The sequence below is a fragment of the Tiliqua scincoides genome, chromosome 2 (assembly GCF_035046505.1).
Source record: "Tiliqua scincoides isolate rTilSci1 chromosome 2, rTilSci1.hap2, whole genome shotgun sequence".
NCBI lineage: Eukaryota > Metazoa > Chordata > Lepidosauria > Squamata > Scincidae > Tiliqua > Tiliqua scincoides.
In genome coordinates this window covers 238,302,781-238,315,204 of record NC_089822.1, presented here as the reverse complement: position 1 = coordinate 238,315,204, position 12,424 = coordinate 238,302,781, and the positions used below count along the sequence as shown (strand labels likewise).

The window sequence follows — 12,424 nt, the reverse complement described above, 5'->3', positions numbered from 1 at the left end:
TCATACATGGCGGCACTTTTCGAAGGACTCTGGCGGGGAGGCTCCACCTCACCTGCCACCCCACCCATTGCACATCCCTGCTTGAACAAGCCTTCACTGGCATCTGTTCTTGCAGTGCAACCTTATGCATGTTTACTAGAAGTCAATTGTGTTTAATGGGGTTTGCTCCCTTTGAAGTGTTTAAGATTGAAGCCTATAGATTATTTTAATCTGCAGTGAAATGCTTCAGGCTACGTTCTTTAATTTAAGAACAATCAGGGTTGGCTGGGTTCGCACAATAACACTGCTCTTCCCATTGCTGCTGTGTGTCCCCCAAAACCCTTGCAGTCCTAACCTTGCACCTTCCTTTGCAAGAGCTCTTTTTAAAAAGCAGGAAATGAGAGCACACTGGAAGCGTTCCTAGTATATCCCACACTTCCTGGTTAAAGGGCCCATGTGGAGAAAGGGAGGCTTTGTCATTGGCAGACTGGAGCAAGGCAGCTAGAATCTCTTCATCACTCCTCCCAATCTTTAACCTGATGCAAATGTCATAGTTCATGACATGGACGGGACAGCCATAGGAACAAAGGAAACTGCCTTATACTGAGTCAGACTCTTGTCCCATCTAACTCAGCATTGTCAACACTACCTGGCTGTGGCTCTGCAGGGGATCAGATGGGAACATCTCTCAGTCTTTTCTGGAGAATACATACTAAGCTATGGCCCCTCTCTTACTTCGTTAGCTTATTGTGTTTTTTATGGTTGGTATTCCATACTGTTTGTAAAGTTTGCCTTGAAGACCTAGATGGCAAAAAGATGGGATATAAATCTTTTAAATAAATTAAATGATTTATTTGTATCCGTTTAGGGCCCAATCCTATCCAGTTTTCCAGCACCAGTGCAGCCGTAATGCAGCTCCAAGGTAAGGCAACAAATGTTCCTATACCATAAGGAGGCCTTTGTGATTACCTCCCCACCACAGGATATAGTGCATGCCCCATTGGCATGGTTGCACTGGCACTGGAAAATTGGATAGGATCGGGCCCTTAGCTGTTTGTCTGAACAGAGGTAACAACTGCACAAGGACCCACTAGTCAGCTTTCCTCACTCTTAAATTTCATTCCTTGAAGCAGCTGAGCATGTAATTGTGATATTTGGAAGTATTCTAGCTCCATCTAGTGTCCTAACCTCTATGATTTATAAACAATTGACAAGAAAACCAGGAAACTATTATTACTTTGTTATACGCAATTTTAAAACCATGATGTATTTATGAAGGGGGAAATAAAAGAATCCCACCCTAAACTTTTGCTAGCGTTTCATAGAATTTAGCAAGCCACATGGTGAAGGGACTCTTGACATTGACATTATTTTGAAAGCAAAACGGAGAGACATACAGCACTATAAATATTAAAGTTAATTTTTATTTCAAAACCAGAGTAAAGTTTACATTAAATAAGAACAAAATAATTCTAGAAACAGATGCCATGTAACAAAGATTTTGAAACAAAAGGAATAATTAGTGCAAGCCAGATTACACTGTGATGAAACACCACTGCAGCTAATGTCTTTTTAAGCCTGTAATCTAGCCAGAGTAAATATGAGTGACTTTGTTCCACAAAGAGTTTTTTCCCCAGTAGGCTGTTTTAGGAACTCCTACATGGAAGACACATCAGCATAAACAGGAACACATTATGCATGTAGAACATAACTCTTGATGCAGCAGGTCCTCGCTGTCTGTGTCTTCGTTAATTGATTGCCTACAGTTAAGTCCAATTTATTCAGAAAGAATGCATAAAAATGCCTCACATTTATGAGGATTCTTGGATGAAAGCCTGGAGTGTGAATGGATTTTCAAAATTCACATGTTGTCTAGTCCTACAACCCACATCAATGCATGTCTCACCACTGGTGATCCTGGCCCCTGTGCTGCCCAGAATGTGCCACCACCAAGGGTAAGTGTAATCACAGAGTGGTGGTACAGCCTCTGTGGGACAGGGGGAGGGCAGAATGAGAGCTGGGCAGGGAGAGAAACCTGAACTCCATGTCGGGCTGTGCTACTCAGGGTCCAGGGACTGCAGAATGCCACCTCCCCCAGTTGAATGCCCCTCCACCAGGGACCTTCTGAGCGCCACACATGTCCTCCACTGGCCCTCTGAAGGCCTTCTGAGGCCTCCAGAACAGCTTAAATTGAACCATTTAGTTATTTAATTTTTTCTGTAAACATTTTTATTGAAAAGGGGTATATAAATACTATTATTATCACCATTATCAGTATAATTAACAATAACAACAACAACATATCACTTCCAGTTTTCACCTGAAAACCAGAAGTGTGCATTAAAGGCCCTCCGCCAAGGAAGTCCTTTGGAGTCCTCAGGGGGGCAAGGAGGGTGTTGACACCCCTGTAGTCATGGCACCCCAGGGTACTGGCCCCCCTTGATCCCCCCAGGTATGCCAGTCTCTCTCACTGCATAGACTCACTGCATATCCAATTCATGCATTACCACCCTGCAGTTCTGTCACTTTCTCTCACCTCTCCTCTGCTTAAACCGCACCCAACTACCACCAGCATCCATGCAAAGAAGGCCAAGTTTAACATAACCTACAACATGCACAGCCTACCGAAACATATTTCCTACAGATTTTAGAATAAAAATAATTTGTATGATACTGCTTTCTAAAGTATAAATGCTTTTAATATTTCAAAATAAACTTGTGGGAGGTTGTTTCAAATCTTGCAGTCCCAACTGGAGCCTAAACCCATTATTTCATATGGAAAAAAATCCTGGTCAACAGAGTTACTTAAATGGTTCCCATTACCCTCGGATAATGAGGACCCCCCTACTATCCAACATGCTGAATAGATGTGATTGGCTTTGGATTCCCAGCATATGTTCATACACTAATTTATACATGAATCACCTGTGGGCTTCTGTAAACATGTAAGCCAGTTGACCGAGGATGCACGAATATCACTAACATAGTAAAGATTCAAAAATGTACTCTTTTCATGCTTCTGATGTAAAATGAATGGTTCAAATGCATGCTCCATCTCAGCTTATCTCTGAAGCTCAAATAACATTTTTTTCCTATTGAAGATAGGAAGCCATTGCACTGTCTGAGATTCTACCTCAACCCTATTGTCAAAAGTTTTATTCTCATGTAATTTGCCTGATGTAAAGCAAGCCAGACCCCTCGTGGTGCCTCAGTTGCCTTTCACCCTATTTGTCTTGCCCCGCTTTCACCTGACTCTCTCAACATGCCAAGTTATGCTGACCACTCACTCTCAATGTCCACAGCTAAGCTGACAGATCGAAATGGGATGAAATGAAATGTGTTGCAGGTAGAGAGAAGTTAAACCTGGTTGTAGCACAGCAAGGGCACAACTATGGAGGATTTCTATGGAGGACAGCGTCAATTTATCCCCAGCACAGCAAGAGGTGGTCTGGCGAGAACAGATTCATGTGAGTGACAGAACAGCAACTATGATGTGATAAGGCCTCCAGGCATAAAGGATTCAGTATGCCTTATTCATTTAGGGAAAAGTGGTCTCTGCATCAATCTAGGCCAGTGGTTCTCCAACTTTGTCTCCAGAGCCCACTGCGCTCCTAACAATGGTCTCCAAGAACCCCAGGGCTCCAAGGAGCACACACTGAGAAAAGCTGCTCTAGGCTATAATCGTGAAGACAATACCATTGAAATCAATGGGACATGCTACTAAGCAAGCATTTGACATGCCTGCACTGTTAAAAGAGTTGGCTTTTTCCAAACACGAATATAGTGCAAAGAAATACACATGAAATACATTCACTTATGAGTTATAATTATTTTAAAGCTTTAAGCCAAATATTGTTCATGTATAAGAATCAGAGTCTATAAAATGTTTGCAAACTTTTAAAAAAAGTCACTTGTACTGTAATACACGTTCCTACAGTACTAATGTTTACTTTTTCCCTTTTAATTTTTAAACTTTATAATAGGATAGTTAAAAATATTAGGGCTATAAACACACACCATACTTTTCTCGATACTATGATGTGTGGCACACGTTTGGAACTTCCGAGTCTACTGGTGGAAAGGGAAAAACAAATCACCAGAAGATATGACCTGTCCCCAAGCATATCACAGACTAACACCACCATCCTATGCATGTCTACTCAGAAGTCAGTCCCACTATGTTCAAAGGGGCTTACTCCTAGGAAAGGAGGAGTCCTATAGGACTGCAACCCTACCTTCCAGTGTTGGTTAATTAAATTAGCACATGAGATAAAACTAATCTGAAATGAATGGACAACAGAAGAAACTAAGGAAGGAAGTAAATTAGCATAGATTTTTTAAAAACTATGTAGAATCCTGTTTTTCATGGTCCTGTACTTCCTGTGGGAGCCCCTTGCAATTCAGTTGTATTTTATCTTCCTCCCTTTCCTCCTTATTTAGTGTTTTGGAGTGTCGTGCAAGTATGGAAGAGAAAGGGCTGACCAAGTATTAAAAGATCTACAAAGACAGCTCAAAGGCTTAAATGAGAATCAGGGAGTAGAAAAAACAGGATCCAGTGCAGGGGTGTCAAATATAAGGCCCCGTGGGAGAAATGTGGCCCCTAGAATCAATTTATCCAGCCCCTGTTATAGTTGGGCTCTCTCAGCTTGAGAATTGGGCTCTCTCCTATCTTGAAAATATGAACAAGATTTGTACATTTTCTTTTCTGTCATTTGCAGCTAATGAGTTCCTATGTGAGCACAAAATGCTTATTTCTGACCATCATCTGCTTAATGATGTCACTTACAGCCCTCAGCACGAATGCTAACTTTGGCCATCTGTATGAAACAAGTCTGACATCCCTGATCCAGTGTGCACTTATCTTGAATTCCAGAGTTTTAAAGCATCAATCAACCTTTTTTCAAGAAATAGAGGAGACTATCGTAAAGTAAACAGGAAAAAAGCAGTGCAAATCTTAGTGATCTCAATAAATAGATCTCACACAATCCAAACTTCTCAAGTAAAATTAGGAAGGGTGATGACAGTAAGGAAACAAAAACAGAGAAACAACACACTTTTGGAGGAGTGGGTATAGCATATGATTCCCACTCCATTATCTTTTGTCCCTTTCCCCTCCAGGAAAGAAGAGTTAACAATTTATGATGGTATATAAAAACAGGTGACATTTTCATCTATAATTCATCATGTTTTCTCCTAAATGGCCACTTGGAATGTTGTGATACTCGATCAGCCGCCAAAAGTACCAAGCGGACAAATTCTTCCACATCGAAGGAATAATTGGTAAACTTCGGATGTTTTCCAAGTGTTGGATGATGCCCCTGAAGAAAAGGGAGTTGGTTGTTTTAAAGGAAGCAAACAAGTTACCTCTTTTATTGGAAAAACAAGCAGTAAATTGAGTAATTATTTTAATTCATAATGGCTGATTTATCAATCCACCCTAAAGCAACAGTGTTGGTAAGAAAACACCCAACAGCACTGCTATTGACAATCTGAACTAATGGCCAATTAATTTCATTTCTCTCCCTCCTCCAGCTATTAATAAAAAAATGACTCCTTAATCAGAGCAGAGAAGTTAATTTGGGCCAAAGCAGTAGAATCATATTTCATGTATAAGAACCGAGAAGAGTAAAACTAATCTTTAAACACAATTAAAACAAAAACCAAGAGTTATTTCCATACTATACACCCTTCCCATATGCACTACCTCATCTTGGGGAAACACTTTATCCTTCCTTTGCCAGGTGATGTAGTGGACCCCTCTCAGCCTTGCCAGATCTAAATAGCAACGTTCATCTTCACAGTTGTACCTGGAAAGATGGAGAAATCATTATGACAGGGATGATTTTCTCCAGCACTTGCTGCAGGAAACAAAACGGAGAAGGGGCTGTTAAGAGCCCATTCTCCTGGAAAACTGATAGGATGAGGTTTTCCTCTTCCAGCTTGAGTCTTCTCCTAATGGAGAGACAGCTGGGGAAGGAGGGAGGGGTGAAGAGAAGACAGCACGAGGCCTGAAGAGAGGACAGCAGTGAGTCCTCTCTATCCGTGGGCAAGGCATCTGCAGATCTGAGCACCCGCAGATGCCAAGCCTGAGCTGCAGAGGGCCCTGGACGAAAGCCTCCTGGACGTGACCAGAAGCCGCTTCCAGTTCACGCCAGTCACATCCAGGCAGTGTTCTCCCACACTTCAGAAGTTCTCTCAGATGTGACCAGAGTCACTGGTGCAAACCAAAAGTGGCTTCCAGTTGCATCTGGGAGGACTTCTGAAGAGGCCAGGGGGCTGCACGCAACCTCTAGAGGACTTCTGGGGTGATCAGCAGCTGAAGCAGCTGCCCGGTGCAAGTTTCTACAAAGATTGGATGCGACAAAGGGAGGCAGTGAGGCAGAACAATGAGGTTTTGCCACCGCTACACTGCACCAAAGAGGATTTTCTTGGTGCACTGCAGGCCGTACTTTGGTGGCCCCTGCACTAGGCCATATCTTCAATATTCAGGCTTCATGTGGACCCATTCCTTAAAACAGAGGCCCTCATGAAGAAGCAAGGACGCTGGAACAGCACCGCAGAAGAAGCCTTGTGGGGAGATTGTGAAAACTTAGTTACCAGCATATTTGGGTAACCAGCAAACTCTGCTCCCCATGTATGCTGGATAACAACACTTTTAATGTACACATATATGGGTTAGTATCAGTAATAATAATAATATAATATAATACAGGTATTTATATACCACCTTTCTTGGTCGTCAGATTTCTCCTCAGACTTTAATTCAAGGCGGTTTACATAGGCAGGCTGTTTAAATCCCTGTAGGGATTTTTACAATTAAAGAAAGGTTCTATCTTTCAAGAACCACACAACATTTCAGATGGAACTTTTGCGGTCTGTTATCACTTTCTGGCCTCCTCCCACACAGGCTGACAAGCAGCTCCTTCCAAAGAGCAGGTGGAATAACTCGGCTCAGCTTGTCAGCTGCTTCAAGGTCTCGCCATTCATGGTGCTGGTGGCCTTGAACTGGCGACCTTCGGATGTTATCTTCAGGCAATTGGAGGCTCAACCCTCCTAGAGACAAAGGGTCATACTTGAAGGTTTTAAGACCTGTTAAGATTTATGATTTTATGAACCTAGTGAGCAACTAGTTTGACTATGAGGCCAACTTGGAAGCAGGATGCAGATTGGGGGCCCAATCCTATCCAACTTTCCAGCTCCAGTGTAGCCGCAATGCAGCTCTGAGGTAAGGGAACAAATGTTCCCATACCTTGAGGAGGACTATGTGACTGTCTCCCCACTGCAAGATGCTACACACACCCCATTGGTTTTGGCCCTGGAAAATTGGATAGGATTGGGCTCTTAGCCAGTAACCACTAGATGCAAACCCTAGCCAATCAAAGAAAATCAACAGGACTGTCACGCTTGAAAAAGCTTTCTGAAATTTTCACCAAACGCATAACGAAGTTCAGTGTAACAGCTACCACAACAAAGGGAACTACACTTTGCGTTGCACAGCGATTAAAGAGCAGAAGATCTCTTTGGGAAAGGAAGTGGTGTGCCTATCATTAGAGGTGTTTGTTTCTGGTAAGGTAGGGTTATAGCCTAAGATTTACTAAACCCAGTGGGTTTACTGTTGAGTAAAATAACTCCATTTTCAAACACCTCTATTCTTATGTTCTCTACCTATCATCAAACATATACACAGGGCACATTAAAAACCATAAGCATAAGAACCAAACAAAGACTTACAGTTCAAAAATGACAGCCCAATCTGGCAGAAAGAGAAGATGGGTAAGCCCTGCTCCATGCATTCCAATAAATATATCAGAATTGTGTGTAATTTTCAGCTGTTCTATAAATTCAAGATCCCTAAAGAAAACATACCATAAAAATGGATATCTAACAAGTACTACTCCAGTTCCCCATCCCCACCCCCCAACCCCCATAATTAATCATGCATAGTCGGTTCAAGGGTACTACAAGGATTTCTTGTGCCCTTGGAAAGAAGTCAGCTACAAATTAAACTAAAATGCTTGAAGGAACAATGCTGTGAATTTCAGAATAGCACATTGATGCACCAGAGTTTTAACAGGCTGCTTTGCAAATGAATAATGTAAACATTTCAGTGTCCAACTTCAGTTTACACAAATTATCAATATATTACAGCATTCCCAACCTCGTATTATCCTCAAGCCTGTTTCCAATTTTGGCTCACATGGCAAATGTCCTGCCACCCTCTGTTTATCATGACAAGGTCCAACTTCCCCTCCAACTATGAAGCTGCGGCGGGTGGGGGGGGCACAGAGATTGTCCTTGCAGGTATCCCACACTTCCCTGCCTTCTGTCCAAGTTTGGCAAGAAGACTAGTTTGGTTCCTGCATTTGTGAGGCACTCTTTTGCAAATGCAGAGGCCATGCAGGCAAGCTGACCACTTCCCACTCCACCTTGAAGCAAAAGAGGGAAGAAGAAAGGTTTGCTATGACTGCTTTAATTGTGGCGAATGCCTTCCAAATGTAGTGGTCAAACCAGAAAGCTTTTAAGCCTCCTTCTCCTCCTTGCTTGAAGCTAGAGGGAAGATGGTTAATGGATTACTTTGGCTGTAGAGATGTGCAAGGCACTGTGCAAATGCAGCAGTCAAACAGACAAACTCTGCCCTCCTTTCCAGCTCCAAGCTAGAGAGAAGGGCTAGGAATTATTCCTACCTCCAAAGTTTGATGCTTGGAGCAAAGTACAAGAACAAGGGGCAGTCCCTGACCAAGCACTGTGTTTTGGAGGTGCAGCACAAAATCTGGAACACCACATAGTTCCTTAAAAGTGGGAAACGGTAACTACATTATCACTTGGTCAGCAAGCCCAGTCAAAATTTGTTGACTCCTACCCTTAATGTCAATAATACAAAGTTGCTTCATATTGTTTAAATGGCAATCCTAAAATGAAATCCTATTGTAAATCCCATTGTGTGTCTGGTTTGACTGCTGAAGAAAGCATCTTTAAACTCATAGCCTTAAAGTGCCAATTATTTCACCAGGACTTAGTTCCAAATAAAGAGGCTTAGGATTTCTGGAGCAGATAGATAAATGTCCTGTACAGAGAATTGCAAACCTGCTATCACTTACAGATGTACTTACTTGTACTTGTAATTCACTATTTGGACCTCAAATAATAATAGTGTTTTCAAAGCATTGGCAAGCTAGAAGTGGGGAGGGAATAAGCAACATTTTAGTGTAATAGTCATATTGCTCTTTTCCCAATTTTCTGTACCCAGAAAAGGAACCCTCCACTATACAGGAGCCTTTTATTTCAGAAAAAAAATATTCCTACCTCATTTTGGTTCAATATCTTCCTGAATTCTGTACTTCGGGCAAGTATTGTAACTCTAATTTTTCCATCCTATTGAAAAACAAAAAGATGTGTTTAAAAATTTTTTTAAGTAATTAAATAATTCCACTTGTGCCAAGATGGGAAGGAGAAAGACCAGCTGACTGACAATGAATAAATTAGTGACCTTAATGGAAACAATTAGTAGAGTGATTAAAATGTCTTTTCCTTTTAATCGCCTCGTTTGTATCACACACACAGGAGAGCAACACACTCCTTAAGAGGAGTCTTAAGATAGATGATCATAGTGTGTGCTATGTCTGCCCTTCTTCCCCCGAAGTAATATTTGCAATAAATACCTAATAAGCCACTTAAAAGTCCCCTTATATTCCTTATCCAGCCTCCCCATCCTACCCTCACAAAACATGATAATGTTACCAGTAGCAAAAACTTTCAAACTCTTAACTTTTATGCACTAAAAATTGCATACACTATCACCACAAACTACTGCAGAATCTGAGGGGGGGAAATGGCAGCCATATGGACAAACACAGCTTGTTTTATGCATAGATGAATAACAGGGGGGAAAAGATTTTCAAGCTTGTTATTTTCCTTCTCAATTTAAAAATCCATTGAACCTTTGGGGGTAAATTATAAAAAAGGAATACAAAGGTTTAGCTGCATGACAACTATTAATACCAGTAGGACATGTGCAGCAAATGGTCGCGCTGAGCTTGAAATCATAGCCTCTTGTATAAACATGCATTATATACTCTCCAGCAAATATTTTAAGGAACTCAGAATCAGTTGGATTGATATTTTCCCCACAGTGTATACACTGCAAGAATCAGTTAAAAGAAGAAAAGAAAAAAAACACACCAATCACCACCCAGGGGATTGGCCAGGAAGCAGAACACGTCCCAGCTCAGCCAAGAATGTACTTGCTTTGTTATGGATAACATTTATATCTTGCTTCTTTACTGTCATGGAACTAAGATGGCTTGTATGCAACTAGGCACTGACCAGGCTTAGCTCTGCTTAACATCAAATGCAAGATGATTGAATCATGTATGCTGAAGACCACACACTAGACAAATCATTCTCTCCTAGGCTAGTTATTGATGGGACTTTCTGGCAGCATCAAGTATATATTGATATAGTGGGGATGGATCTACGGTTCAGAGCAACTACCTTTGCTGTCATGAAGAGTTATATCTCTCTAAAAGAGCTCATTTGGACATTTATCCTCATGCAAATATTGGCCAGCCCTATCTTTCAAAATTCAGGAGGGTCCCTGCATCCACAGATTCCATATCCACAGTTTCAGTTAACCACGGACCGGATCAGCCCCCCCCCCCCGCACACCCCCTCCAGAGACGAGGGAGCTGTGTACGCCTTGCCTCCAGAGGGTTTTCTGAGCCCCGCAGAGATTGCTTGCCCAGGCCTCCTTATGCCTTATGAAGCATTAAAAACCCCCGGGGCTTTCCCAGGCCTTCCTATGCCATAGAAGGCACTAAAAACATCACTCCGGGTTTTGATGAAAAACTGGCACAAGTTGTGTTTTTTCACTTTAAACAGTCATTCTCAGGCCTGCAAAAGTTGTGGGTGGATACGTGTGGCCTCTTTGGGGTTCAGTATATCCTCCAGGGGAGGGGAGAATACCCTCCTTAGAGGGCGGCATCCCCAGGTATCTGCCATTTCAGTTTTAACTGTGGTTCAGGAATGGAACCCGCACAGATACCAGGGATATATGGGAGGATGACATAGTCATCTTTATATTCTTTCTCAACAACATATGCACACTCAGGGCAAGCAAGCAGAAACTGAAATACTTAAGCTACCATGAAACTTCCAATTGTGGACAATGAAGAATAGAATTATTTAATACTCAAGTCGCAGGAGAATTTGAAGTAGAGGTGAGGAAGGCAGATGCATACAGTTTTCATTTGGGTAACAAATGTGAGTCTTACAAAATGGCACAGAGGAGCATTGATACCTTAGGTCCTTCTTGTGTGACATTTAATCTGTGCAAAACATGCTGAGAAAAAGCTCTAAATAATCCTGTTCCATGGCAGCCGGAGATCTGAAATCAGAGTAGGAATACAATTTACATGTGTTCAAATCTTTTGCAGTAACAAAACATAAAGCTTGTTATACATTAACAAGCCTTATATACCTAGTTATGGTAACATATTTTTTATACAGGATTTATTGAGAAAAAGAAAAACCACACACACAGACTAGATTTACTCACCAACGGTGTATTATAAAATAAGCCGTACCTCATTCGAGGCAATAATGTGAAAACTGCTTCTTTGAAGCATACCTGGAGAGGGAGATCATTAACAAGTTACAGTTGAATTCCTAATCCATAATTAAAAGAGGTGAATATAAAGCAGGACCTATTAATATTGCAATAGAAGCCAGATCAGAGCATCAATCAGAAGCCTCCCTGTATTAACTATTGAACAAATGACTGAAACAAAAACAGTATTGGACACAAAGACCTAACTACAGACAGAGAGGCAACTTTGTAAGTGTGTGAGTAGAAGAATGGGGCTGGAAAATCAGAAAAACATGATAGGCTATGCAAAAGAAGGAAAGGGAGATTCAACAGAGCAGTCACAGGACCCATGTGCAGCCAGCAATAGTTGGAAATGGAACACACATCCAGTGTCTCCCCACACAAAGAGATGTGAAAATCTTGATCACATTCACATTGGAACAAATGAAGGTTGCATTAGAACCTTGATTTTTCTCTGTAAACCGCTTTGTGAACTTTTAGTTGAAAAGCGGTATATAAATACTGTTAATAATAATAATTAATAATTAGAAGGAAATAATTACAGCATATACCTGTACCTGGGAGTATGTTTGCCAAGCGCTATAAAAACCATATGCTTTTATAAGGTTTGTTTTGTTTTGATAATTTGTTAATGTTTTATTGAAACAACATTTTTAAAAAATAGCATATGTAAATGTTAAAAAAAACCATCAAGAGTACCAAGAACAAAAAATCACAGCATCAGATGAGACAAAACCATATTAACCAACAAAGGCCTGCTGAAAGAAAAAGTGTTCATTCAGAGACACAAAATGGTAATGAAGGGGTCAGCAGCACCTCATAGGACAGGGAGTTTCATAG

The 12,424-nt window shown here is 41.3% G+C and overlaps 1 protein-coding gene across 1 annotated transcript in view; it reads right to left on the bottom strand.

Moving 5' to 3' along the window:
- Positions 1 to 1,383: 1,383 nt before the first annotated feature.
- EOGT (EGF domain specific O-linked N-acetylglucosamine transferase) overlaps positions 1,384 to 12,424 on the bottom strand; it is a 39,280-nt gene continuing 28,239 nt past the window's right edge. The window contains exons 10-16 of the mRNA XM_066617423.1: positions 11,534 to 11,605; positions 11,276 to 11,362; positions 9,283 to 9,351; positions 9,090 to 9,151; positions 7,711 to 7,830; positions 5,684 to 5,786; positions 1,384 to 5,297 (exon numbers count right to left, since the gene is read on the bottom strand). Coding sequence (XP_066473520.1) covers positions 5,151 to 5,297; positions 5,684 to 5,786; positions 7,711 to 7,830; positions 9,090 to 9,151; positions 9,283 to 9,351; positions 11,276 to 11,362; positions 11,534 to 11,605 — 660 coding nt within the window. The 3' untranslated portion in view covers positions 1,384 to 5,150. The remainder of the gene's footprint in view (positions 5,298 to 5,683; positions 5,787 to 7,710; positions 7,831 to 9,089; positions 9,152 to 9,282; positions 9,352 to 11,275; positions 11,363 to 11,533; positions 11,606 to 12,424) is intronic.